We start from the raw sequence: 27,174 nt of genomic DNA on the forward strand, positions 1-27,174 counted from the left end.
CCTCCCTATCAAAACCCAGGAACAATGCAACGAGCTTGCAGATTTCTTTCATGACAAAGTCTTAAAAATTTATTCCACCTTCCAACCTGCAGCTACACCCCCGGAAGCGATCAAACCACTCTTCCTCAGATCACCTCCTCGTCCAGACCAGCCTTTGCTCGAGCATTTCCTCCCTCTTGACCTCGACACTTTAAGTAAAGTGGCCCGCTCGGTCAAGTCGGGTTCCCCCCGTGATCCTGCCCCTCCAGACGTCCTGATGCAGGCAAGCAAAGCCACCCTGCCTGTAATCCTGGACCTCCTAAATACGTCCATTTTCGCCTGCTCTGTCCCTACAGCCTGGAAGCAAGCCATGGTATGGGCGTTGCTAAAGAAACCCAGCCTAGATCCAAACGACCTTTCCAGTTACCGCCCCATCTCACTTCTCCCTTGGGTGAGCAAGGTGCTAGAGAAGCACATAAATGCACAGTTGGCTCAGTTCCTGGAGGACCACTCGCTGCTACACACATCCCAGACAGGCTTTAGACCACAGCACGGTACAGAAACCGCCTTACAAGCAGTCACCGAAGAAACCAGAAGGATACTAGACCAGGGAGGTTCAGTGGCAGTGATCCTCCTTGATCTAAGTGCCGCCTTCGATACGGTCAGCTATTCCACCTTGCTGGACCGTCTCCACAACATCGGAGTTTCAGGTGACGCTCTAAGGTGTTTTGACTCCTTTCTGTCTGGGAGGTCGTTTCAGATCTTCGACGGTGTAACAGTATCCACTAGCAAACCCCTGAGCTGCGGAGTACCACAGGGCTCCTCCCTGAGCCCTGTACTGTTCAACGTATACATGAGGCCGCTGGCAAGTGTCGTCGAACCGCATGGCATTAAAATCGTGTCATACGCCGACGACACCCAGCTTGTGGTCTAGCTGGCTACCGAGAACAGCAGGCATTCCTCAGCCGATCTGTTAAACTGCCTAGAGGACATAAAGGGTTGGATGACCAACTCCTCCCTTAAATTAAATGGGGATAAGACGGAGCTCATGCTCTTAGGCCCACCCTCCCCAGTGCCATTCACCTCCTTGTGGCCCAATGCACTGGGTCCCCCCCCACCCCCAAGGAAAGCGTGAAGAGCCTGGGAGTGTGGCTGGATAACAAACTCTCCTTCTCCACCCAGGCCACAAAATTATCTGCCACATGCTTTGGCCTACTTAGAATCTTGAGGAAGGTTCTTCCGTTGCTTCCGCTAGAAGCTAAAAAGGTAGCGGTTCAAGGTCTTATCCAGTCCCGCCTGGACTCAAACAATGCCCTATACTTGGGGGCACCTGAGTCTACACTCCGAAAACTACAGGTTGTTCAAAACTGTGCAGCACGTTCTTTGCTGGAAATCCCGCGCACTCAGTCTGCCAAACCTGCTATTAAAAGTCTCCACTGGCTGCCAGTGAGGCAGAGAGTGGCCTTTAAAGCACTGTGCCTGGCGCATCGCACCTTCTGGAAAACAAGCCCAGCGATCAACAGTAATCTTGTCACCCCCTACCATCCCAATAGGAACCTGCGATCAACGGAGGCCTTCCTTGCCGTTGTCCCCAGAGTAAAGCGAGCTAGAGCCGGGGGAAGACTGTTCTCGCTGAATACCGCCAGGCTCCGGAATGACCTTCCCCTCTCACTCCGGTCCAACTCAGATCTCCTTTCATTCCGTAAAAACCCAAAAACATTGCTGTTTGTCAAATCCTATGTACCCTAGTTCCCCTTCCGTCACTTACTGGTCATCTCAGCGCTTGGACGCCTATGGGCAGCAATCGCGCTCAATAAATACCATTACAATTACAATTACAATTACTTTCACTCATCCATCCATACATTCACCATTTCACTTATCAATTCAATCCATCCATCCTTTCACTCATCTATCCACCCATTCACTCGCCCATCATCTAAGCTTTCACTCATCCATCCATCCTTTCATACACCCATCCACCCTTTTACCCATCCATCTACCCTTCCACCCATACATCCATCTATTTACCTTTTCCCTCATCCATACTTCCACTCATCCATCCATCCTTTCTTTTACCTATCCATTCACCCTTTCATTCATCCATTCATCCTTTCAGTCTTCCATCCAGCCATTCACACATTCCTTCACTTATTTACTCACCCACCTTTTCACATTATGAGCTGAGCCTTTGTCTACAGAATTGCAGACAGAAGATGCCCATGAATAACTTCACCCTTGCTGTAGTTCCTAAAGCAAGGGGTGAGGTGCGGGAAAGTTCACCATGCATCTGCACATAGTCAGTCTGAAAACGTAGAACTCATGAGTCACAGTGCCAGGATGTGAGGTGACTGTGACATGGTGTTGTTTCCAGGGCTTGAAGTGGTGTAAAGAAACTGGGGGGTTCTCTTCAAAGGGAGTGTTCGATGTAATTAAGGGCGTAGTTTAAAACACCTAGGATAAAAATCAGCTCTCGCGTAGTGTTCCGCCCGACTAGTATTATGGTGTTTCTGTCATTGCATCCAGATATATAATACAGCAAGTATCATTACACCAACAAAAACCAGGACTATTGGCTTTGTTAATTGTGGTTAGTTGCTTAAAATAAAAAAGCAGCAACCATGGCTTTGTTGGATATAATATTGAAAATACTTCAGTTAAAAAATTATGAGACAGTGAAAGAACGATAACCAATTCTTTTAAACTTATTTTACAGGCTTCTTTGTATAAACTGTTTTCTTACGTTGCTAAAGTTGCAGCATTAGCGTTTTGCCTTTTATTTCACAGAACTCCCTGCTGTACACCGAGGCATGAGAAGGCCACCACATGATTTACCAGCCCAGACTGCCCCATTGACGTTCTGTATGTGGCAATCATCAGCCCCATACAGAATGACAATGGGCGGGGAGGGGCTGCTTTTTTGCTCGAGGAGGAGCGCGAGGCGCCCCATCCGGAAGGTGAGGCCTCTCACAGGGGGGCAGTGCTGCACACAACGGACGTGAGGTCCAAATTACGGACTGTCCATGACATTTACGGACGGTTGGTCAACTTACTTGTTGTGCCACTTGTTTGAGGGCCGCCACCACCAGAAGAGTCATCGTGAACACCGCCGATGTGACACCTGGGCGTCAGGAGGTGCATAAAATGATTGCTAGGCTCCCGCAGCGCGGGAGCTCATTATAGACCTTGTTGTGCCACTTGTTTGGGGGCCGCTACCGCCAGAAGAGTCATTGCAGGCCGTAGAACCAGGACTGCATTTCCTGGCATCAACAGCGGCGCGAACGCTGCCGACGTGACACCTGAGCGCCAGGAGGCGCATAAAAGGATTACCAATCCTGCAGCACGGGTCGCGGGCGTTCAGCACCCGGGCAAAGCCCTGGCCAAAGGCAGGCCCATCTGTGCCCGTCAGGGACCGTAAGAGGCCGGGCTGGGCCACCCCTTACCCTTTGAAATACTTACCGGACTGCCCTGTATATATACTACAGTCCAGGAAAGAAGGCACTGTTATGAGTGACTTTATTTACCCATATGGTCTGAGTTTAAGAATACCTAGGCAGAACCCCAATCAGTCTGATTTTGGTAGAGCCCAGGAATTGATTTGAGGGGCCCGGGCAGGAATGTAATTTTGGGACTGGTGGCAATCAATCATTATCAATTGTGCAGTGTTTTTGTGTAAAGTCACTGTGAAGGACCTGTAATCTATAATGAATAGGCGTAAATCTCTTACGGGGCGGGGGGTGGTGGGAACTTTAGATATGTTTTTAACGAGGGCAGAGTCAGCGTTAATCCACAAAATACAGCTCACTGAGCGGAGGCTCTTGTTGGATCCACAAAATCACACAGTATGTCCTGTAGTAATTTCCCCGCAGTAGAAATCCCTCATAATAGTAATCCATGTATAACCATAATGTCCCAGTCTATTGTAGAGGATCCAGAGGATGTAGTCTCATTAGAGAACCCAGAGACTAGTAATTAAAGGCCTAGGCCAATTGTGACCACCAGAGGCCAAAAGGCTAAATCCACTGATTGTGATAGACTTACGCCCCCACCTAAAAAGAGAAAGGGACAGGGTATACATAAATTAAGAAACTCTGTAAAAAATCAGGCCTGTAAGAGTAAGCCTGTGGGAAAGCCACCACATCAAGAGCAGGTCCTAACTACGAGTGGTCAAGATAGCTCACGTCCAGGACTTCAGTCTGAATCTGGGTGGGAGGATTTTTTGTCAAAACTTGAATCGACAGTGGGGCTTATGCTGGACCCATTAAAGCAAATGCTCACACAAATCAACAACAGGTTGACATCACTGGAGAGCTCAATGAATATTAACCCGACGGTGTGTAGCTGCTTTAGTCAAACAGTTCACCCGAGTTCAAATAGAGCAATGCAAGGTAGCCATGTTTTAGCTAGCCATGAGAGTGGGGTTGTACGACAGCAGCAGACAGAGCCAGATCTGAACACTCCAAATGCCCGGATTAGATTAGAGTCGTTGAGAGCCAGAACACCCAACACCTCCCATAATCAAGCGCAGGCAATCCATGTTAGGCAAGGCACGCCACCAGGGACAGGGAGAGGGAGGCGGGCAGAGGACTCCATGCAGACCACCGCTATGGTGAATATCCCTGCAATTACAACTGGCAATGTAACATCAAGGCAGGAATGTCCATTAGAATCTAGGAACTTGAACCTTCCCCGGAAGCAACTCTATATACGGTAATCCTAGCGAATGTCCCCCCACTTCCAATCGGTACAGTAGAGCACTGGACAACTTTGAGAAATAAGGTTCTTCCCCATCTGGGGGCAAGGACTGGGCTTACTAACACCTTATTTACTTAATTTAAAATGGCTAGACGAATTGCCTGGGTAGGAGAATCTAGTAAAGCCCTGCCAAGATTGTATAGTGCTAACTTTTGGCACGCCTAACCTGACTAAAACCATATTGGAGAGAGTTGGATCCAGATACCTCTCTACAAGGGGTATAAATATCTTTCCATTGGGCTTTTTTTATCAACTTCCCAGGCGCCTACAACACCACAATGAGACAGAGAACTGCTTAGGAGGGTTTCAACAAAGATTCCATATCCCAACTAGTAACCAATTTGAAGCTCTAAGCTCTCTGGGGGAAATTGACTGACTGAATGAGGGGGCATACCATGCCACCGAGAATATTGAGGCAGAAAGGCGCATCAGGGAGGATCTCTCTCTCCATCTGGGAGAAGCAACAAGGTGCTTGAAGCTAGTAATCATTTAAGACCAGGGGTTGAGCGAGTGAGGGGCCAAGAAGAAGGTAATGAGGTTTTCTTACCTCTTAACGCCACTTCTATCATGCAAACACTTGAACTGCCTTGCACTGGTGATAGTAACAACTCCTGGCATACGCAACTGCTGCCGTCCTTGAATGGTGATGAGCCCCCCTGCGATATTATCTCCTGGAATATAGCAGGGCTGCAATCAAAAATAGATAACCCAGAGTGGCACACGTTCATTCAGGATAGAGATATAATAGGCCTACAGGAAACCTGGGTCAATGAGCCACTTCATATCAATGGATTTAAAATCTTCCATACACCAGCCGTGAAAGGCCTCGTGGGAAGGCTTAAGGGCGGCCTGAGCCTGTAAATTTCTAATAAGTTGGTAATTACTAAAATATAGGCATTTTTGAGTAGCAGCTTTTATCAGATAATTAAAGTGTCTATACCTATGAACCAATGTGTAATACCGGTACATTTTTATAATAATGTGATTTCAACAGAACTTTATCTGGTTTTAAAAAAGTAAGGAACTATATGCAATGTGTAATGCTAGCCCTGCTAATTATGATGGGCAATTTTAATTGTGCAATGTGCCCTATTGAGGATTGGAGATTATGTGGTCATATATATGAGGAATCAACTCATTTAACTCATTTCTGTCATTCCACGGCAGGAGATCTGTTTAATGAAATTTTAGCTACATTTGACCTAGGCTTTGTAAATGAACTTATGGAGCCCCCAGTATTGATGCCTTGCACCTATAATGGAAGAGGTGCTTCTAAAATTGATAATATATTAGTCTCCCATAATTAGAATTACATAGGCATCCTAGAATAGTGGAGAAGATTAGACTTGCAAGGATGGAATACCGACAGGCATTAAAGGAAAGAAAGAATACCTTGAGAAACAAAGCATGGGAAGCCCTACACACAGCAGCAGTTTTAAAGGATAGTGCAGCTTTTTGGAGGGCAGTGAAGACACCATTCCTAACCACACACAAAGGTCCATCAATAGCTAATGCTATTTCAGAGGAGGAGTGGATAACTCACTTTGCACAGGTATATAACGGTACTGACGCTTTCTATATTATATCGGTTGAAGAATTAGAGCATGACCACCCAATAAATAATTTAAATTTCACTCTAGATAAAGTGATTAGAGAGTTACATGGGAGTAAGACCGGTAAAGCACCCGGCCAAGATAGCATCCCGATAGACTTGTTTAAATGTAATGTTGCTCTATGGAGCCCTATTATAACACAGGTTATAAACGCAAGTTTTGAAACAAAACTGCCAGAAACCTGTGTTGGGTCATTAATAGTACCAATTTTTAAAAAAGGGATCGCCAGAATCCAGGCTGCTATAGACCGATCTCTTTATTAGATTCAACAGTGAAAGTGGTGGGGCGAGTGATTTTAGAACGCTTGCAGGAATGGTCAGAAGAAAACAAGATTTGAAATGACTTACAATATGGCTTTCAAAACGGGCTTGGAACCTTGGAGCAGTGCTTAAATCTATCCCTACTCATGAGAAAATATTCGAGGGCAAAAAATAGTAGATTGTACATGGTCTTTGTAGACCTAACCGCTGCCTACGATTCAGTAAAACATATAAGATTGTGGGAAGTTCTTGAGGACCTGAAAGTAGACCCCCAAATCATTCTCTTTCAAAGGATTCTTTATAGCAGCGGAAAAGCTAGTGTACGGTTTGGAACAGGGGTGGAACATACAGCTAACTTTCCTGTTTGAAGGGGGGTGAGGCAGGGCTGTGTGCTGGCCCCCTTACTTTTCAACTTGTTTACGAACGGGCTAGGAGAGGCACTAGTTAGAACAACACATGATTTCCCCCATGTTGCAGGTCGATCCATCCCGGCACTTCTATATGCGGATGATGCAGTTATATTGGCAAGAACTCAAGTTGCCCTCCAAAGGATCCTTAACGGATTATTTGTTTTTTATGTAGGATCTAGTTCAAGAGTTTTTCATATTTGGGCGTCTTGTTTAACCAAAATGAATCGTGGGCCCAAACTATAATTGCCAAAAAACTGATGCTTATCCGGACATCGAATGCTTTGGTTTGCTTTGGAAGGACCGGTTGGACAACAACGCACACAACTGCAAGGAACTCTTCAACATCGTCAAAGAGCTTTCCAACCCCAGCGCAGGAAACAACGACATCACCCCATCGCAAGACCTCTGCAACTCCCTGGCTTCATACTTCCACAACAAGATCGCGGACATACACAACAGCTTCAACAACCAACCGACGCACACCATGACCGAACAACCACCCCCCACCACCACCCTCCACGCCTGGACCCCGATCAGCACCGAAGACACCATCCGCACGATGAACTCCATCCACTCCGGATCACCGACCGACCCCTGCCCTCACCACGTCTTCAACAAAGCCGACGCTGTCATCGCACCCCACCTGCGAGACATCATCAACACATCCCTCGACACCACCATCTTCCCCGAGAGCTGGAAACACGCCGAACTCAGCGCCCTACTCAAGAAACCAACAGCGGACCCCACCGACCTCAAGAATTACCGCCCCATCTCGCTCCTCCCGTTTCCAGCCAAAGTCATCGAGAAGACCGTCAACAAGCAGTTGGCCGCTTTCCTCGAGACGAACGGATCCCTCGACCCCTCACAGTCCGGCTTCCGAGCCAACCACAGCACCGAGACCGCCCTCATCGCCGCCACCGACGACATCCGAGCCCTGATGGACAATGGAGAAACAGCGGCCCTCATCCTCCTAGACCTCTCCGCGGCATTCGACACGGTCTGCCATAGCACCCTAGTACGGCGCCTCAGCAACGTCGGAATCCAGGACAAGGCGCTGGAGTGGATCACCTCCTTCCTCGACGGGAGAACACAGAGAGTCCGCCTACCACCGTACAAGTCAGAGGCCACCGAAGTCATCTGCGGCGTCCCCCAAGGATCATCTCTGAGCCCCACCCACTTCAACGTCTACATGAGCCCCCTCGCGGACATCGTAGGCAAACACAACCTCAGCATAATCTCCTACGCCGACGACACCCAGCTGATCCTCTCCCTGACCAACGACCCCGCCGCCGCCAGAGCCAACCTGCACGAAGGGATGAAAGAGGTAGCCGAGTGGATGACGACCAGCCGCCTGAAACTGAACTCGGACAAGACGGAGGTCCTCATCCTGGGCTCCTCTCCCTCCGCCTGGGACGACTCCTGGTGGCCTCCCGCCCTGGGCACCGCACCCAAACCGACAGACCATGCACGCAACCTGGGCTTCATCCTGGACTCCTCCCTCTCCATGACCAGGCAAGTCAACAACGTCTCCTCGGCATGCTTCAACATCCTACGCATGCTACGGAAGATCTTCTGGTGGATCCCCACCGAGACCAGGAAGACCGTCACCCAGGCCCTCGTCACCAGCCGACTGGACTACGGCAACGCCCTCTACGCCGGGACCACCGCCAAGCTCCAGAAGAGACTCCAGCGGATCCAGAACGCCTCAGCCAGACTCATCCTCGACATCCCACGAACCAGCCACATCTCCGGACATCTGCGAGACCTTCACTGGCTCCCCGTCAACAAAAGAATCACCTTCCGCCTCCTCACCCACGCACACAAAGCCCTACACGACCAAGGCCCGAGCTACCTCAACAGCCGAGTCAACTTCTACGCTCCCAAACGCCACCTCCGATCAGCCAACCACGCCCTCGCCGCCGTCCCCCGCATCCGAAGAGCGACTACAGGAGGAAGGTCCTTCTCCCACCTGGCCGCCAAGACCTGGAACTCCCTCCCGACCGACCTGCGCCTGACCCAAGACCACCTCTCCTTCAGGAAGAAGCTGAAGACCTGGCTGTTCGAGCAGTAGCGGCTCCCCCCCCCCCCAGCGCCTTGAGACCCCACGGGTATGTAGCGCGCTTTATAAGTGTCACTGATTGGATTGGATTGATGAGGTTCTCCAAGAAACTGGGCCGGAAACCCCCTGCGGAGCTGATACATATTTATAAAGCGAGGTGTATCCACGATGTATGGAGCAGGAGTTGGGGGTCTAACAAATACAATGCAGTGGAAAATTCTTTTTTAAGATTTATACTGTCCGTCCCCCCGAGTACATCAGCTTTTTTTTGCCATGAAGAGTTGGGCCTCCCTTTTTTTCCGATTTAATTAAAATAGAACCAATACTATTGTGGCATAGTATCTGGATCAAGGAACAGACGCAGCTAAATCGGGATATTCTTGCTGATTGCCTAAAACTAGATGGAGCGTTAAAAATTCCATGGATCAGCTATGTTCTGTATTTTATGACTGATGTAGGGAACATAGAGTATTTTACAGACCCAAACTCCTTGCAGAAAATCTTGCAGGAAACACTAAAATGGGTGGGGCTCTGCATGTTAGAAGAGGCCAGACTGCCTAGTGAACTCACTAAACCTACTGTTAACCAGCATCAAACTATTTTAACTACCTTTGGAATGGAGCCATATTTGTCATATGAAACTGCTACATTCGATAGAATGTTAGAGGCTAGATGTAGGTTAAATATATTCCATAGAATGGTCTCGTGGCCTAAATTGAATGACTGGTCGATACACCTTGCACCGTGTCCATGCGATAACCACTCATGCCAGTCCACAATCCATACCGTCCTTTTCTGCATATTCTACTTTGAATTAGGAAAAGTGTGGCTGGTCCCGCTCTTAAAAGCTTATGGACTAAGACAACGTCGTCCTGCTTTCTAAAACTCCAGCAACTGGAAAATGATTGTGCAGTATGGAGACTTGCCATGTTTTTAAAGAGAGTATTTTATTTAAGGAAAAGATGAATTATTACTGTAGAATTATGAATTTTTACTCGAATGGTTTTAATTCTTCATGAAATAACATTGTCCATTTTTATGATTGCGTTTTGCACAATATGATAGCTGCTACTCTGTAATTTTTATCTAATTGAATGTAATGTAAAAACGACTTTTAAATTTGTGCTTTTATGATTGTAAATTTGTAACAATCGAAAAAAACTTTATGAACTGAACTGAACTGAACTTGCACTAAGGTGTGTTGAAAGCAGGAAGAATATTTATGGTAATTCAAGTAGATCATCAACGCACGAGTAAAACATATCGTCCTCATATTTTCAGCACACTGTGTTTCTGTTGCTTTGTTCCAAAGGAGAGCAGGGCCGGTTCAGTGGTTAGTGGCCTATTGCAATTAGCTTCATTGTAGTGAGCATCTGCATCACAAGTGGCCCTTCACACCATTAAAGCACAATGAAGTGGTTTTTCTTTTAAAAGAGTAGGTTTTGTTGGATATTGTTGAATTTCAATTAAACCAGAAAAAAAGCTTATTTGTTTCTCTCTCTCTTTTACATTTCTATGCTCCTGTATGCATGTCTATAATATTAAGAAACATAGGCTCTGATTACGTCTGGCAGAAAACTGAAATATTTAAAGCACCCACAATACTTCAACACAGCAGGGATCAGAATTTATTGGACGTGATAAATAGCACACAATTACAAGTATTGCCCAACCACTGTCATATAATGTGGATTTTGATGCTTACCACACCAACATATAAATATGTTGTTCTTTAGCAGGCACGTGTTATCTGCCAAAGAAAATATTTCCTAAAAATACAAGGGACTGATGTTTATCACACAACTTGTCTTTAAGATATATGTGTAACTGGAATGATCACACATGTGACATTAATTGTGCCACACATGATTACACACCCTAGTATTCATGTGTGCACTCGTAACACCCTCCTTTTCCGTTAAGTACAGACATTGCTGCTTTAATGAGTGTACTTTTTATTTCTCTTCGTAGGCGAATCCTGGTTTTAGCCAAACAAGATAATGAAGCATTTGGGTTTGAAATTCAGGTAAGAAAAAGAACCCGAAAAGAAGCATATTTCACATTCGATGCATTATTATAACTTTTTGGCAAATATATCTTCTGAATCTGAAGTGGTGGAACAAACTCTATCAGATTCAACCTGAGATCATTAAGCATGATACATTAGTAGACTCTTAACCATGCCCGTCAACATAAATTCAACATAACCACATTGAGGCCTATGCACAAAGTAAATTTTGTAGTGCAAAATGTACTACAAAATGCTATTCACAAACACATATAAGTATACGTTTCAGTGGTTAATGTGGGAGGCACGGGGGAGTGGATTGAAAATGTGCCAGGGATAGGGGAGTTGCTGGAAAATGGGAAATAATTACTATTAAATGGGAGGGGAATAGAGAGGGGAAAGGAGGAATTAAGGGAAGGCAAGGAAGAGATTATAAGGAGAGATGTATGACCACCCACAGAAAGAGTAAGGTCATTGCTATTCTCAAATTTCACTTCTTAAGTTATTACAGACAAATATGGACCATGAACGGTAATAACTTAATCTAGCTCAGGGATGAGGTAATCCCAACCACACACAGCCAACCACTGGTACTGCGATACCTTCCCATAGAAATCAATGGAGTTATTTATTAAAAATAGTCAAAAATATAAATAATTATCAATGTTTATGTGTAACTAAATATATAAAATTAGTACATCATTTTTATTTAAGTATACAATATTTTAATATATTTTTCAATTTTAGAGTTAATGTAACAGTACATGTTATTAAATATAATTAAATGACGGAATTAATTAAAAAATCACGTAATATGTGTTAATACATAATAAAAAAACATCGGTTTTACTCTAGTTGGGAATTTCTTTTTCAATTTAAGCTTTAGAAAAATAATGTTAACGTAACTTAATATATTTACATTCATTAAATTAAATTAATACTTAGCTTTACATTTAAAATAAATATATACATTTAATTTACATTGTACTCAATAAGCTTTTGTACTTTATCGTATACTTGACCATAGAGAGACTCCACAGTCTGGGCGCAGATTTCTACTAGGTAAAGTATGGGGAAATGATTCCCTGTTTTTACAGTGGTGTGAATTTTGAGTTGGGTGGTAATTACTGCACCCGGTAACTATTGGGTGCAGTAAATACCTCACCCTTTATTAAAAATTGGCAGGTCATACCTGCCAGAATTTAACATGGAAAAAGAGTATGGTGTATACTGTGCCATGCGAGTTTAGTGCATTAAGCACCAAAATTATCATGAAAACCCCAAATCATCAGAACAGATGTTATTTAGCACACCTGATCAATAACGTACCCTTGGTAATATTAGGTGCTCTTAACAACACCTATTCCTCCTACAAACTTGGAATCAGGACCTTTCTACCCTGAAGTAAAAAGAGTGAGAATTGAATGCTCATTAGTTAATCCTACAACAACTTGGGAAGGTGGAGGTTTACCAGGTTCTACACTGAACACCCATTACTTGGAAGACCATATGTAAAATCGCATCCCAGTTGAGAATTGCAGCTACTTGTTTGTGCCTGTGGGGCTAATATTAAAGGAAACAATGTATGGATTTTACATAGTCAAATTCCAATTTCTTTCTAAAAAATAGTATTCAGCATATCTTTACTTTTGAACTTTGAAAGCCACATAGCTGTGCGACTGTGCTTTGAAACAACCTTGTTTAATGTATGGCCATATGATCCTGGTCATCCAGCAATTCCTCTGTGTGTTCCTGATATTATGTCCAAAGGAGAGATGCCAGTTGTTACCATATTGACTAATATGTTCAAACAGCCATTAAAACTGGTGAAGTTCCAACTGCTCGATTACAGAAAAGGGCCACAGCACAAGCTGGGGTCGAAAAGGGCAGTTTGCAAACATCCACAATGCATGGATATTTCGAGGTGCACCACATTTTCCCACCTGGAGACTCATGGGGATGGGGGCCCTGCTAGGGGCCCACAAAGTCCCATTCTAGCTTCCTTTTCATAGCAGTCAGAACACAATGAAAAGGCAGCTGTAATGGTCCTTTGTAATCTCTACAGCAGTGCCTCCACAGGCACCTTCCCATTGAAGGTATTATGGTAAAACTGACCCTTCGATGGGCTCTTTGAGCCTGTAGGGGGTGTTGGTCGGTCCTTTTGCCCGCAGTATCTGACCGGCTGCATCATAATGTGGCAGTCGGACCGCTATGATAGATGTCGGTGGGACCGCCACCAAAGGCCTGTCAGTGGCGGTCCCACATGACATCATAATCAAGGGCCCAAGAGTCCAACAGAATCCTCCACAGTTCCCAAACTGCCTTTAGAATTTGGAGAAGTGCAGAAATCTCCCTCCTAGCCACTATCAAAGAATCTGAGGTCAATTCTGGACATAGGAGGTGCTGTGGCCTTGATCCTACTTGATCTACGTGCTGCGGTTGACACAGTATCACACCTAACACATTAAAAGACTAGTTGAAAAAGGCATTGGGGGCACAGCCTTGAAATGGCTCGCCTGTTTTCTTCATAATTTCGCCTTCCAAGTGCAAGAAGTAGATAGGCAATCCAAATCCAAACCTCAAGTACGGAGTACTGCAGGGCTCGTCCCTTAGCCCGACCCTATTCAATCTGTATGTCACCCCTCTGGCGGAGATTATAAAATCCTATGGCTTTACTTCAATCTCCCATGCAGATGACACAAAAATTATTATTAGTCTGTTCCATCAAACAGACAATACCTCAACTCTTGTTAATTTAAATCCTGTTTTAGGGCTACATTAGGGGTCTGGAGGTCCATGAAGGGCCAGACTTGCTACGTCGCAGTGGTGGCGGTCTTCTAACTAACCGTGGCCGGAGAACTCTGCTCCGCCCATGGAGGGTGTGGAGTTTTTCCGACTCTGCATTCTATGGAGAACGTAGAGTAGGCAAAACTCGCCCGCCTCCACCCCCTATTAGTAACAGATCTTAAAAGTACATTAAAGCATATTAAAAAAACGTACCTTTAAACCACAACGTCCCCGGGCTGCCCTTCTCGTCTTCTTCGGTGTTAGAAATACTGATAAGAAAACTGCACATGCGCACCGCCCACGCATGCGCCCACGCATGCACATTTCTTACGAGAGAAACTGCATGCGCAGTTTTCTTATCAGTATTTCTAATGCCAAAGAAGACGAGGAGGGCAGCCCGGGGACGCCGCGGTTTAAAGCTAAGTATCTTTAATATGCTTTAATGTACTTTTAATTTATATTAATAATAGGGGGGGTGGAGGCGGGTGGCGTAGCAGAGCTACGTGGAGTGCCACAGAGTTTGTTGCCAACTCCGTGGCACTCTTTGTAGCCCTGCTGCGCGGACTCCACCCAACCTTACTTCTGAACACCATATTATGACCAGGGTGGTCGGGTCACCCTGGGACTGCCGCAACATCCCTGGTGGTGGTACAGCAGTATTGAGGCTGCAATATGGCGGGCCCCCAAGCATATTAAGAGTTTCCTGAAAAGTGTGGCATGAGGAAACTCTGGTGCCTCATGCCATGTGGATGCACACAGGGGGCAAAACATTTGCCCCCTGTGTGCATGCACACCAGTACCTGCATGACGTGCAGGTACTGCCTTTGAAGTTCCCATTGCGGTGCCTATTTAATAGGTTCCCTGGGAATGCCAAAGAACTGCCGGTCCGTCAGGAGAAAACTCCTGATCTGGAGGGCGGTTTGTAATTAGGTTTGGCGGTGCGGGAGGTCGCACTACTACACAGCCAAACTCATAATAGGGTCCTTAAACACATAGTTGATAGGATGTGAGCCATCAGTTTAAAGATCAACAGAGATAAGACAGAGGTGATTTTAGTGGGTAACAATCCAACTAGGTGGTTGGAAATGAGCTGGCCAACTGTCTTGAGCAGTCATCCTATCCCAAACATAGGTTAAGAGCTTGGGAGTCTGGCTGGATAGAAAACTGATAATGGAAATCCAGGTCAAGAAACTGGCAGCAACATGTTTTGGCCTACTTCATACTCTAGGAAGACTTTTGGGATGGCTACCAGACCCAACAGATGATTTAGTGACATAAGGCCTGTTAATTTGTCAACTCGACCATGGCAATTCTCTGTACCTTTGAAACCCTAAGTCAGTCCTGAAAAGAATGCAGGTCATACAAAATGCTGCTGCACACACCCTCCTAAAAATACCGAAGCATCAGTTAGCAAGGACAGCACTGGGAGCCAGTGATGAAAAGACTTAAAGAGTTCCTTTCAAGACACTCTGCCTTGTACATAAGGTGATCCATAAAAAGGTTCTAAATTGATCCAGGATGTTCTCACTCCTTACTCCTTACAATCCACTGGGATTGTTACGCTCCACTGACATGCTGCTACTCCTAGAATTAAGAAAGCTGGAACTGGGGCTTTTTCCTTTCCTTACATTGCCTCGAAGCTTTCAAACTACTACAAATGAGGCAAATGGAATCAGAACTGAAATTCCGAAAACTGGTTTAGTCTAGGCTGTTCGAGTATATTTCGCATGGTAGTTGTCCTGTGGTTGGTCAGCGCTGGGAGGTCATTCTGGGTATTCATGCAATTTATAACTCTAGAAAACAGAATAGAATGTTTGGTACAGTCTCACCACTCCAATATTGTGTGCCATCATGAACCCCTTTACCTCAGCTGTAGAGCTTAACCTACAAGGAAAATAATGCTGTAAGAAACTCCATCCCAATTCACTGAGGCAATCTTTCCTTTTTCAAAGGCCAGGAGACAGTGTAGAGTCTCAGGCACTTCGAGGTGCATTACATAAGATGTATGACCCTCCAGCCTGAACGCAAACTGATTCATTGACCTAAAAATGAATTGCAGAAGGTAATTCCTCTCAGCTCAAGTTCATTGATTCATTCTCTCACTGGTCAGCCCCGTTTGAAGCAATGCACTCAATAACCAAGCTCCATACCTAAGCTGAAGCTAGGTTATGTAATGTTTTATTATGTAGTGTTTGTTATGTTATGTTTTGTCATGCTGTGCTATGTTAGGGTACAAACATTTGTATGGATCACTTTTACCTTTTGTAAGGTCTTGCAGTACATTGTGAATCTGCACACCCATGTGGTGTGAGTTGTTGTATATGTAGGGGTATGGTGTGGGAAGTGAATTCGGTAAATATTAAATACCAATTTATTATTAATTTTAATAAAAATGTAATTGATTTATAATTATGCAAATTGTTAAATACATATATTTTTTAAGTTATATGTTAAGTGTGGGCTTTTGCATTTTTAGGGGGATAGGCTGGAACGTTATTTAAGTCATCATTTATGAACAATTAATTATGACTGTATTATTAATTATTGTATTGGTTTAATATGTTCATTGTGTTATACTTTTTTATTTTAATTGTGGGTTGCTAGGTATGTAGGAGTTTAGTGTGGGAATTTAATAAACTAGTTAATGAATAGCAATTATTTAAAGATTTTATAGTTATGCAAATGTACATTGTTTAATTGTTTTTTAAATATGTACATCATTTTTATATTAGTAATTTTACATTTCTGTTCAGTTAATTCAGTTATAAAAAATTGGTTTTATGTTTGAAAAGTACTTTCCCTGCTGATGCTCAGACTGGGGTGGGAATAATGCATTTTACCCCTCCACAGTCCAAAAATTTCCGTACTGTTGCAGAGTGGAGTGGGAATATTATTTTTGCCCATACGTAGTCCAGTGCTTTCCCTACTGTTGCACCGACTGGAGTGTGTATAGTAGATTTTACCTCTCATGAGTCCATTGTTTTCCCTACAGCTACACAGACTGGAGTGGGAATAGTACATGTTACCCTTGTACAGGACAACTCTTTTTCTACTGCTGCACAGACTGGAGTGGAAATAATATACTTTACCACTCCTGAGTCAAACACTTTCTTACTGTTCCACTGACTGGGGTGGAAACTAGTAATTGTTACCCTTTTTGTTCCAGCACTTTCCCTACTGTTGCACTGACTGTAGCAGGAATAGTACATTTTACACCTTCGCAGTACAAAGCTTTCCCTATTGTTGCACAGACTGGCGTGGGAATAGTGCATTTCACCCCTCCCGAGTCCAATGCTTTCCATACTGCTTCAGAGACTGGAGTGGAAATAGTATATTTTTTACTCCTAGATTTCAATAGTTTTGGTGATATTGTTTAAATATATATTATTATTATTATTATCATGTTTTTGTGTATTTAATTTTATATTTTTTATATATAGTAATGTTTCAAATTTTAAAGATATTTTTCATAAAATGTATTTTTTCTATTTACTTTTTTATATATAAAATTTGGCAATTGGAAAACAAAGTATGTACATTTTTTTGTTTTGTGTGCATATGTTCATATGTATACATATTTATATGAACAAATGCACACAAAAAAAAGTACAAAGCTGCAATTTTTTTATTTTTGCGACCGCCAGTAGGTAATACATACACATATATATGCTGGTTGCCAGTAGGTAGTTATAATTAGGATGTAGTTTACATTGGAAGAGAGTGTTTTCATTTGGCAGTAACTTTAATGCCTTTGACGAATCCTTGCAAAATTTTCAGAGGGGTGATCCGTCAAGCGGGGGCCAAGAAAAAGGTGGGTCCCAAAATGCCTTTTCTCCATGTTAATTTCAATAGGAATCTTTAGACAGGGATACAGCCCAAACTGCTGAAAGGAATTACACCAAATTTGGCAAAAAGGTAGATGTTGGTACAGAAAGGGACCTTTTTGTTAAATGGTTTAAATCCATTAAGTAGTTGCTGAGAAATTTAAAGATTTCTCAGATATACAACTGTGGCTGTAGTGGAACAGTGAGCCCTCCCGATCACGTGCCTGCGATCTTATTGGGTACTAACACTTCAAACAAGGAAGTGTTGGCAACCATCTTGTGACTCGGTTGAACCGAGTCACAAAACGAAATATTTAAAAAAGAAAATGGGGCAGGCTAGAAACATCCTGACCACATAGGACTCTTTGGGTGTTCCACAGGGACCCACCAGGGCCCCCAAAAATGTGAAAGAAAAACAATTCGGCCAGAGTCGCATTGGATTAGCTTATCCCACCTGTAATGGGAAAACAATGAAGCCCTGGCAAATGCGCTTCATTCATTATAGGCCCCAAGGTGGGCCAGGTCCTGGGTGCATTCTTAAAATATATAGGAAGGTGGCTCATGGGGGTCCCATCCAAGGGCTGTTCAAAGCCCTCGGGACCGCCAGCTCCCCGGGGCACTCACATAATTGCATGGGGGGTAGCCTTGCGGCTCCCCTGCTGCCCTTGGGACCGCCACCTGACCAGGTCACATACATTCTTTAAAAACAAAGGTGTGGGGGCGACCCTACAGCCTTCCCCACAACCCCAGGTACAGCCACCTACCCGGAACACATACATTTTTTAAAAAGTGCAAAGTGTAGGGGACTGCCACCTCCCCAGGTTACAAACACAAACATGAAGGGGGTCAGTTGGGGTCCCCTGCCCTGGGGATCACCCCCTCCCCAGGGCTTACATAGAAGGGAGGGTCCCCCTTGTGAAGCCTTACATGGCCCCCTGGGACATTGCAGTTTTGTACGGCATGGTGGCAGCAATGCTCCCGCCATTCCATAGAAGATGCAGATTTGCTTTCAGCAAGCAAGAGCCTAAATGCTGATAGCAGAGCTGTGTCTGTTTCCCTGCTTGGTGTGAAGTGAGCATGGAAAAAAACACTTTGCTTTGGGACCCAGGGAGCTGCATGTCAGCAGCTTCCTAGATCCCAAAGCAATGCCGGCTCCCGCAGGAGGTGGGGAGACAGCAGAGTCAGTGGGAGCCTTCAGGCTCCCCCACGGTCCCCAACAAAGTAGCCTGGCCTCAGGGGATGGGGCCCCTGGGGGCTGAAGTTAGCCAAGGAGGGGGCCGCACGGGCCCCCCTACCTATTAAAAAAAATATTAAGGCCTGGCCCCAGGGAATGGCTGTGCTCAGGGCCGAAATAAGCCTGTGGAGGTGGGGCACGTGCCCCCTCTCTTTCTAGTTTAAAATTTTTTTTAAATTCACAAAAAAAGCCTAGGCCCCGGAAAAGGGGTCCCTGCACTGAAATCGACCCAGGAGTAGGGCCACATGGCCCCCCTCCCTTTTGGTTTGAAAAACAAAATTGAAGAGGGTGCTGTCCCGGGGGGATGGGGTCTCAGGGACAGAAAATGACTCAGGGAAGGGGAGCCAGGAGGCCTCTCTTCCTTAAATACAGAAGAAAAATATGGCCCACCCCCTTTCTCCACCACTCTGCAAGTGCGCCTTCTGGCATGCTGCTGTTTGGGGGAAAAAGTCCTATTTGCTGGTGTGAGTCCTTAGGGGCCAACAGAGCCCCTTTTTTCTACCACTCTTCAAAAACACACTGCGTGTGGGAGGATGAGGTCTCCTTGCCTCCTGAGGCCCTCACAAGAAAAGTGAGCTTCTTCCCCCAACCATGAGTGCGCCAGGAGGCATGTTTGCAGAGTGGTGGAGAACGGGGACGTGGGTTCCTACCAGGTCTCAGCTATTCCACTGTGTGGGACTTGCTGGAGGTAATAGGAGGGATAGTTGGTCCCCAAGGACATCCTTGGGGGCTAACTTCCCCTCCAGTTATCTCCAGTCCCACACAGCAGGATTGCTAAGAGGTCTTTAAAGGCCATGCCCCCTTCGGTCATGGTTATAGTTAGGAATTAGCATTTAAAAAACATAAATTCACAAAAAAAACAAAGGTTCGGGGAAGTTATGGTTAGAAATAGAATTTCAAAAAACCCATAGAAATTCACTGGAAAAAAACAAAGGTTACAAGGACGGTATAGTTAGGTTGACATTTAACTCGTACAAAACCCTTCAAATTGAACAGTTATAGTTAGCTGAGCTAACTAAACTTGCACCCCTGCAATGTACTGCTTATGACCTCACATATTACATCATTCATGACATGGTCAGTGACATCACTGATGACATCTCAAATGACATCACTCATGAAATCATACATTGACTGTGAGTGTTTTCAAAATGTTTCCATGTTAAATATATATGCCAAAGTGTATTGATGAAGCAATGGGTGTATGAGTCCATGTATCAATGATTCAGTGTATGACTGACTATATGAGTGAGTGATTACATGTTACAGTGAATGCATGGTCACTGACTTGATTGCCTGAATCTCTGTATAAATCTGTCAGATGGTGTCTATGTGGCTGTATGGGTTGGTGAGTAGGTACATGAGTAGCTGTATTGGTGATTGATTAGTTGTATGTGTGCATGAGTGTCTGTGTGTATGAGTCAAATGTACGCCTAACTATAACGTCCCTGTAACCTTTGTTTTTTTTTCAGTGAATATATATCTCACCTACTGATGGTTGCCAGTAGGTAGTTATAGTTCGGACCTAGTGTTCATAGAAAAAGCATATTTTGACTTGACTACAATTTTGGCGTTGTTTGACCAATCTGCACAAAATTTTTGCCCAGTCAGTGTCACAATGGGTACTATTGATTGGGAACATTTAGGGATGATCCGTGCAGTGGGGACTGAGAATTTGGGGCACAAACAGGCCCCTCGAAATATATTTTATAAAGATGGAAATAATGAGTGTTCATGAAATAAATCTATTTTACATGTACAGTTCTACTTCCTCCTCTTCCGTCAGGACCGTTTCATTCTTCAGCCCTTCTGATAAATACACCAGGTTCTCCACTAAGGACACCAGGAGTTGGTACACCTTCTTCCTCCTGGACAACCTCCTCCAGCGACTCCTTCTCGGGCAGGCCCAGAATAGACCGGAGCATGATGGAATGATTGACAAGACCATCTATGGCCTCGCGCCACAGCTGCACATTATTATTTTTGAGAACAAGAAAGTTCTAGCCTTTACAGCACTTGTCCAAGACCCAGTGTCATGGAACAAAATACCAAGGTAGGGGAAAGTGGAGGTGTTTTCGAGGGGAATATCATTTATGAACATTCTTTTCATTTGGTTCCTAGTTCGTGTACCACAGTTCATGGAGAAGGTTTTACTACAGTTAATTTTTAAGTCCAAGCTCAACATGAACATATCAAAAGATGTTATCAGATTCTGTAGGGCCAAGGGGGTCCGGGCCATTAGGACTGCGTCATCCGCGTACAAGAGTGCAGGGATAGATCTTTTGCCAACCCAGAGCATATCCCTGCACTCTTGTAAAAGACGAAGCTCAAGTCCATTTATATAGACCAGAAATAAAAATGGAGCCAGGACACAGCCCTGGCGTACCCCACGTCCTACCCCAAATTATCTGGTACATTCAGCCCCCTTTCCATAACGAACCGATGCTGTGGCCCCTGAATATAGTTCTTTTAAAAAGCAGATAATAGGATCTTCCACGCCCAACCTTTTTAAAATTGCCCATAATTTACCATTGGACACACAGTCAAATGCCGATGTAAGGTCGACAAACGTAAGGTACAGGCGTTCACCCTTTACCCTGGTATATTTTTGATTGATTTTCGATTGTTCCTATGCCCTTCTGAAATCCAAATTGCAAGTCACTTATTATCCCATTGTCCTCTGCCCAATTTTGAAGTCTGGCTAGGATGACTCTTCCAAGGATTTTTATAGATGAGTCTAAAAGGGAGATTGGTCTATAACATGCACAATTTTGTCTGTCTCCCTTCTTATATATTGGGACAATGACCGAGGTAAACCATGAAGGATTTAATCCCCTCGCTAACGTGGCATTAAAAAGCTGTACCAGCATGGGGCCCCAGATCTCACTATTTGCTTTGTACAAGTCTGCTGGGATCTCATCAGGACCTGCAGCCTTTCCCCCCTTTGTTGCTTTCAAACCCATCATAACTTCCTCCAGGGTTACCACAAGCTTTTGGGCCCCTACCCCTATATCGCACAATGTACTAGGACCTATAATAGATCTTTCATCGTGGGATCTGTAAAGATTGGAAAAATGTTCGACCCAGTCATCCTCAGCGATTGCAATCTCCATGCGCGCCTTGGTGTTATCATAAAGAAAAGGGGCATTTACGGCCCTCCAAAATGCAGATGCATCTTTAGACTGTGACGCTGCACATAGGACTTACCAGGCCTCCCTTTTTATAACATTTTTCCTATTTTTTAATGTCTCATTGTATATTTTCCTTAAACCTCTTATTTGTAAAGGGTCTCGGGGTGTCCTATGGATGGCATGTTTCAGGTCGGTCAGTGCCCTTGTGCATGCATTGTCGAACCATCTCTGGTTACCTTTTGCCCGTCTGTTTGCCTCCACCCACAGACTATTTCTAATAGAAGATGCTATGATGTTAAAGTGTTCTATTATCTGATCACTGTCAGAGTGCTCACCCAGGCAAATCGTGAAACTATCAGAACAATTTTTCAACAGTTTGCCTAAGAACTTCTCTCGGACCACCTTACCCCATTTAAGAGTATACCCATTTTGCCTCCCAAGAATCACTTCGGTGGCTGTATGCGTAAGGGACCCATCGTTATGCTGCTCCCAAAATGGGTTTTCGATCTCCATTATTTGCGGCCGATGGTCACTCAATGGCAACTCTATGGTCCTAAGCCTCTTAATCTTGCGGCCATAACTGTTTGAAGAAATGATGAAGTCAATAGTGGTCAGTGCTCCTCTGCCAATAAATGTCGGGACAAAGGGAGTTGGTTTTTGGGCAATTTCATTTACCTATCCCAAGTCATAAGTGAACAGTATTTCATTTAGTAAGTCAAAGTGTATAAGGTTAATGTCCTGCTCTAACATTAAACAACAGATGCCTTGTTTGCCCTTTTTACAAAGTGGACAATTAAAATCACCCCCCCAGAAAATTATTACTTCCCTTTCATTTTTATCTATTTCATGTTGTATATCCTCAATCAGCATTTTTAGGGTGGTTAGAGTTTCATTTTTCGGGATATTATTATAAAAGTTTATGACAATAAAATGAGTTCCCTTCCTGCTATCTATCATTACTACCTGATAGTAGCTGGACTTTGACGAGAAACGTACCTGGTCATACTTGAGCTGGTTTGAGAGGTACATGATTAGCCCGCCCTTTGCTCTCCCATGTGCGCCCCCCACTTCCGGAGTGAAGAAACTTCTCTAACCATTTATATGCACTGGGTCAATTGACCAAGTTTCTTTCAAGGCCAGAATATCAAGACCATTTATAATACTTTCCCAGGAGGGGTTTTTAATTTTCTGTCTCAAACCTGCCACGTTCCAGAAGAAAAAAGTGCAGGATTTCCTATTCTCAGTCACTGCGTACTCACACAAAAGCGCATTACCCGAATCCTTTCTACATGTCGGGGAACTTACTTCCCCACATTTTTCCCCCTTCTTTTGTTCAAGGTTGCTATTAGTCACACAAAAGCGCATTACCCGAATCCTTTCTAGATGTCGGGGAACTAACTTCCCCACATTTTTCCCCCTTCTTTTGTTCAAGGTTGCTATTAGTTGTATAGCCTTCCTCATTGTTAGGGCCATTGGTCTCTACAGACGTAATTTCAATTAGGTTAATGTCTACATTACCCTCCCACAGCCTTTGGTCTTCTAAGTTCCCCTTAATTTTATCAGGATTCTCCTGTATTCCTAGAGTATTAATGGGAGGAGTGTCCTTTTTGAGTCAATCCACAAATTCAAGGCCCGAAAATGAATCGAACCGATTGTGGGTTGGTATGTTATAGGCAGTTGATGCATTACCTCTGTTACCCAACAGATAAATGTTTTCATCGTTCGGACCTGGAATTGGACGATGAGTCAGCCTGGGGTAGAAGTCAGTAAATCTCTGGGATTGGGAAAAAAATGTTTGATTACGCCCATAATATTCAAATCCGGACCTTTTTACGGAGTGCCTTCCTAATGAACATTCTTTTAAGTAAGGGGCTGGTGTCTGCGGATAAAAATAACTAAGGTAATGTGTGGAGATGGAATCACTGCCTCTCGCATCATACCAGTCCCCAATATGCCTCACAGCTCTATGATCTTTAAAATGTACAATGATTACATCCCCCTTCCTGTCTTTTGGTCGTGAACCAACCCAAATTGCACGCCTAACATTTAAGATTGTTAATGTGGGCAGGCAAAGGTCTATTGTTACACAACAAATATACAACTTTATTTCTTAAGGCTCGATGGTCTTCCTTAATACCTACAGGGAGCTCAGGGACTCCTACCATAATAATAGCATAAGGGGCAGCTTCTGGCGGTAGGGCTACTCTTCTGTATGATTGTCGATTTATGTTATGCAAGTCCTTTGCCCCATTATCCTTGTCAATCTTACTTTGTGGGAGTTCTGATTTTTTCCCCAGAATCGTTTTATCCCCCCTTTGATCACCTTCCTTGCGTTCTGCTGGTACTTTAGGTGCAGGTATCTTCTCCAATGAAGAAGATGTCTGTGCTTTTTGGGGTGAATTACAAGTTGGCTTTTTCCCTACATAGTTTGCTTTTGTAGAGAGAGTAGGACAGGGAGGGCATTGTTCCGTTGGTGGCATAGTATTTACAGAATTTACTCCGGCATTTATACTGGTCAGTCCCTTTGCCAGGTCAGACAATAGAAGTGTTTTCCCTTCTACTTTTTTGTCGATCAGGTCTAGATGTGTATTGATCATCCTTGTTCTCTCTAAGAGAGGCAGCATCAGTGATTTTACCAGGATTTCAATTTTTTCCAGAAGGCCACCCTCATCGGTAAAACAATATGGGCGGTGAGTTGATATTAAGGGGGCCCTGGGAGGGATTGGCGGCTGAACAGCATCTGACACTATCGAGGTTGTGCTCCTCTTTTGCATTTTGGCTTGGCGAGTCTTTAAAGAACCACCCCCTCTTTTTTTAGTAGTTTTAATCTTAGGCGGCGTCCTCTGACTCATATTTGGGGGAGATGGGATAGATAATCTAGGAGAATTCAATAGACCATCGTTATCGGTACTGGTGGACAAACTCAGCAGTGATAAAACACTACTAGAACTGCCCAACTCTTCTCTTATATCCTCAGCATCCTCTATATCCACCTGCCTAATTTTTTCTACTATATGATTTATAGGTATTGGAGAAGCAACAGTCCTTATTTGCCCCAAAGAAGATCGCTTCCCCATTATTAAGTCCAAAGAAAGACGCCTCTCCACGTCAGCGATTTCCTATTCCAGCACATTAGAGACTCTCTTAAAGAACTGATCGATGGTTCCAGTCACCACCCCAGTCATTGTGCCTAGGTCGCTGTCACCACAGTGTCATTTGAGATGTCATCAGTGAAGTCACTGACCATGTCATGAGTTATGTAATATGTGAGGTCATAAGCAGTGCATTGTGGGGGTGCGAGTCATAGTTAGCTGAGCTAACGATAAATGCTCAAAGTCTCTGGTTTTGTACAAGTGAAATGTCAGCCTAACTATAACATCTGTGTAACCTTTGTTTTTTTCAGTGAATACCCGATGAATACATGCAGGTATTCCGCTCACATTTTGGATCTTGAGTTGTAATGAACAATGAGAATACATGGACCGTGCAACCAGGACAATACATTTTACTCATATTCCTTTCTTTGTTGCAAACAGTAAACACATAAACATAAAAAAGGAGAGTGTGAATACTACCTATCGATTCACACCCAATTTACAGCAACAAAGAAAGGAATATGAGTAACATTTATTGTCCTGGTTGCACTGTAACTTGTATGTTAAATGTTTAATGTTGTATGTTTTTTTCACATATAAGTTGTGTCCACTGCACCATTCACTGTCCTTTTACTTTGGGTTTTGAGACACGTTAACGTTAAAGCTTGATGGCACCAATGATGAGAACAGGGCCATCCTGGTGAGTACCAGCCAGGGGTCCCATTGGTGGTGCGCCCGTGAGGTGCCATCTTGCTCTTCACACATTTTTTTGTCGTCTCCTAAAGGGATTGTTGGTCGTGTGTTGTTCTAAATGTGTAGATCAGAGCCGGGTTGCTTTTTATAAGGGCAATACATTGAGACATCTTGATAATCTCTAGTTTATGAGATTCCCTGGGGTGACTAATGCTTAACCAGTGATGTCTACATATTAATAGACAAGTATTGCCACGAGAACTAGGACTTATTTTGTTTGATGACTTACTGAGTGGGGGGCGTCCTAGTTTTGTCTTTCCCTCTATACTCCTATTTTGTTTATGATTTAAGACTGACCATGATAAAACGCAGGTGGGATAGAGAAACTGAGTGGAGGAAATTTAAAACTCCTACCCACGGAAGTTCCCTTGCTGGCACTATACTTAAGCACCGTCTCCCTGTGAAGATGTCTACTTTCGGACTTATGGCCTGATTTTGAGTTTGGCGGATGAGTGTGTACTCAGGCAGGGCGAAGGAGTACAGTGCTCTGTAGCCCTGATGAAGTCCTGACAATTCAGTGGATAACTCTACCATTGGCAGGAACCACCATCACACCGTTTCCTGTCAATTCATTGTAAGTTAGACAGATGGCTGTGTCACCCGCAAACTTACAAAGTATTACATTATTTGCTCGAAATAAAAACATTTTACACTGCCCATCCCCACCAGGCATTCCAGGCAGGGAAAGACAATGGTGGGCAGACACATGGTTTATCCTTCAAGGGTCCTTTTCTGTTGGACCATCGAATGTTTATGTCAGCGGTGGAGACAGAGAAGCCAGAAAGCTTCTAAGTCACAGGTTTCAGGGGATTTTAGGAGGAGTACACTTTGACAAAGCCAAGGGTCATCAAGACCTTAGGAAGAGCACTTTGGGGTCAAGACTCACTCCTGCAGAAGCCTCCAGCAGGGTCCAGGGCAGGCCCAGGTGGTACTAGTAAGCTGGGCTTCTAGCATCTTGTGATCATGTAGCTTAAAAGAAGGCCAGTCAACTGACTTTTGGAGTTCACTTCTTTGTGCTGGGTACAAATGGGAGCAGGTATCCTGACAAGTCTCAAAATCAGGTGCAGTCCTCCTTCTGTCTTCCACAAGTCTAGTAGTGTTCTGAAAAGGGTTTCCAGGGGTGCCATATTTATTCCTGCCACTAGCCTGTGGGTAAAGGTGACTTCTGGCCCCTTCTAAACCAATAGTGAAAAGTTCCCAGGGGTAACTGCAGCCACCCTTGCAGGCGTTTTTGTGTGCCCTACTTGTTATTACCTTAGGGGGCAC

General features: G+C 44.3%; 1 protein-coding gene across 1 annotated transcript in view; it reads left to right on the forward strand.

Moving 5' to 3' along the window:
* The window catches only part of LOC147662075 (cytohesin-interacting protein-like), a gene marked incomplete at its 3' end in the record, with an annotated part of 72,621 nt that extends 61,519 nt beyond the window's left edge, over window positions 1–11,102 (forward strand). Inside the window, exon 3 of the mRNA XM_086951130.1 lies at window positions 11,048–11,102. Within this exon, the coding sequence (XP_086807256.1) occupies window positions 11,048–11,102 (55 nt within the window). The remainder of the gene's footprint in view (window positions 1–11,047) is intronic.
* Window positions 11,103–27,174: the final 16,072 nt, after the last annotated feature.

Source organism: Lissotriton vulgaris, unplaced genomic scaffold (genome assembly GCF_964263255.1).
Source record: "Lissotriton vulgaris unplaced genomic scaffold, aLisVul1.2 SCAFFOLD_909, whole genome shotgun sequence".
NCBI classification, from domain to species: Eukaryota; Metazoa; Chordata; class Amphibia; order Caudata; family Salamandridae; genus Lissotriton; species Lissotriton vulgaris.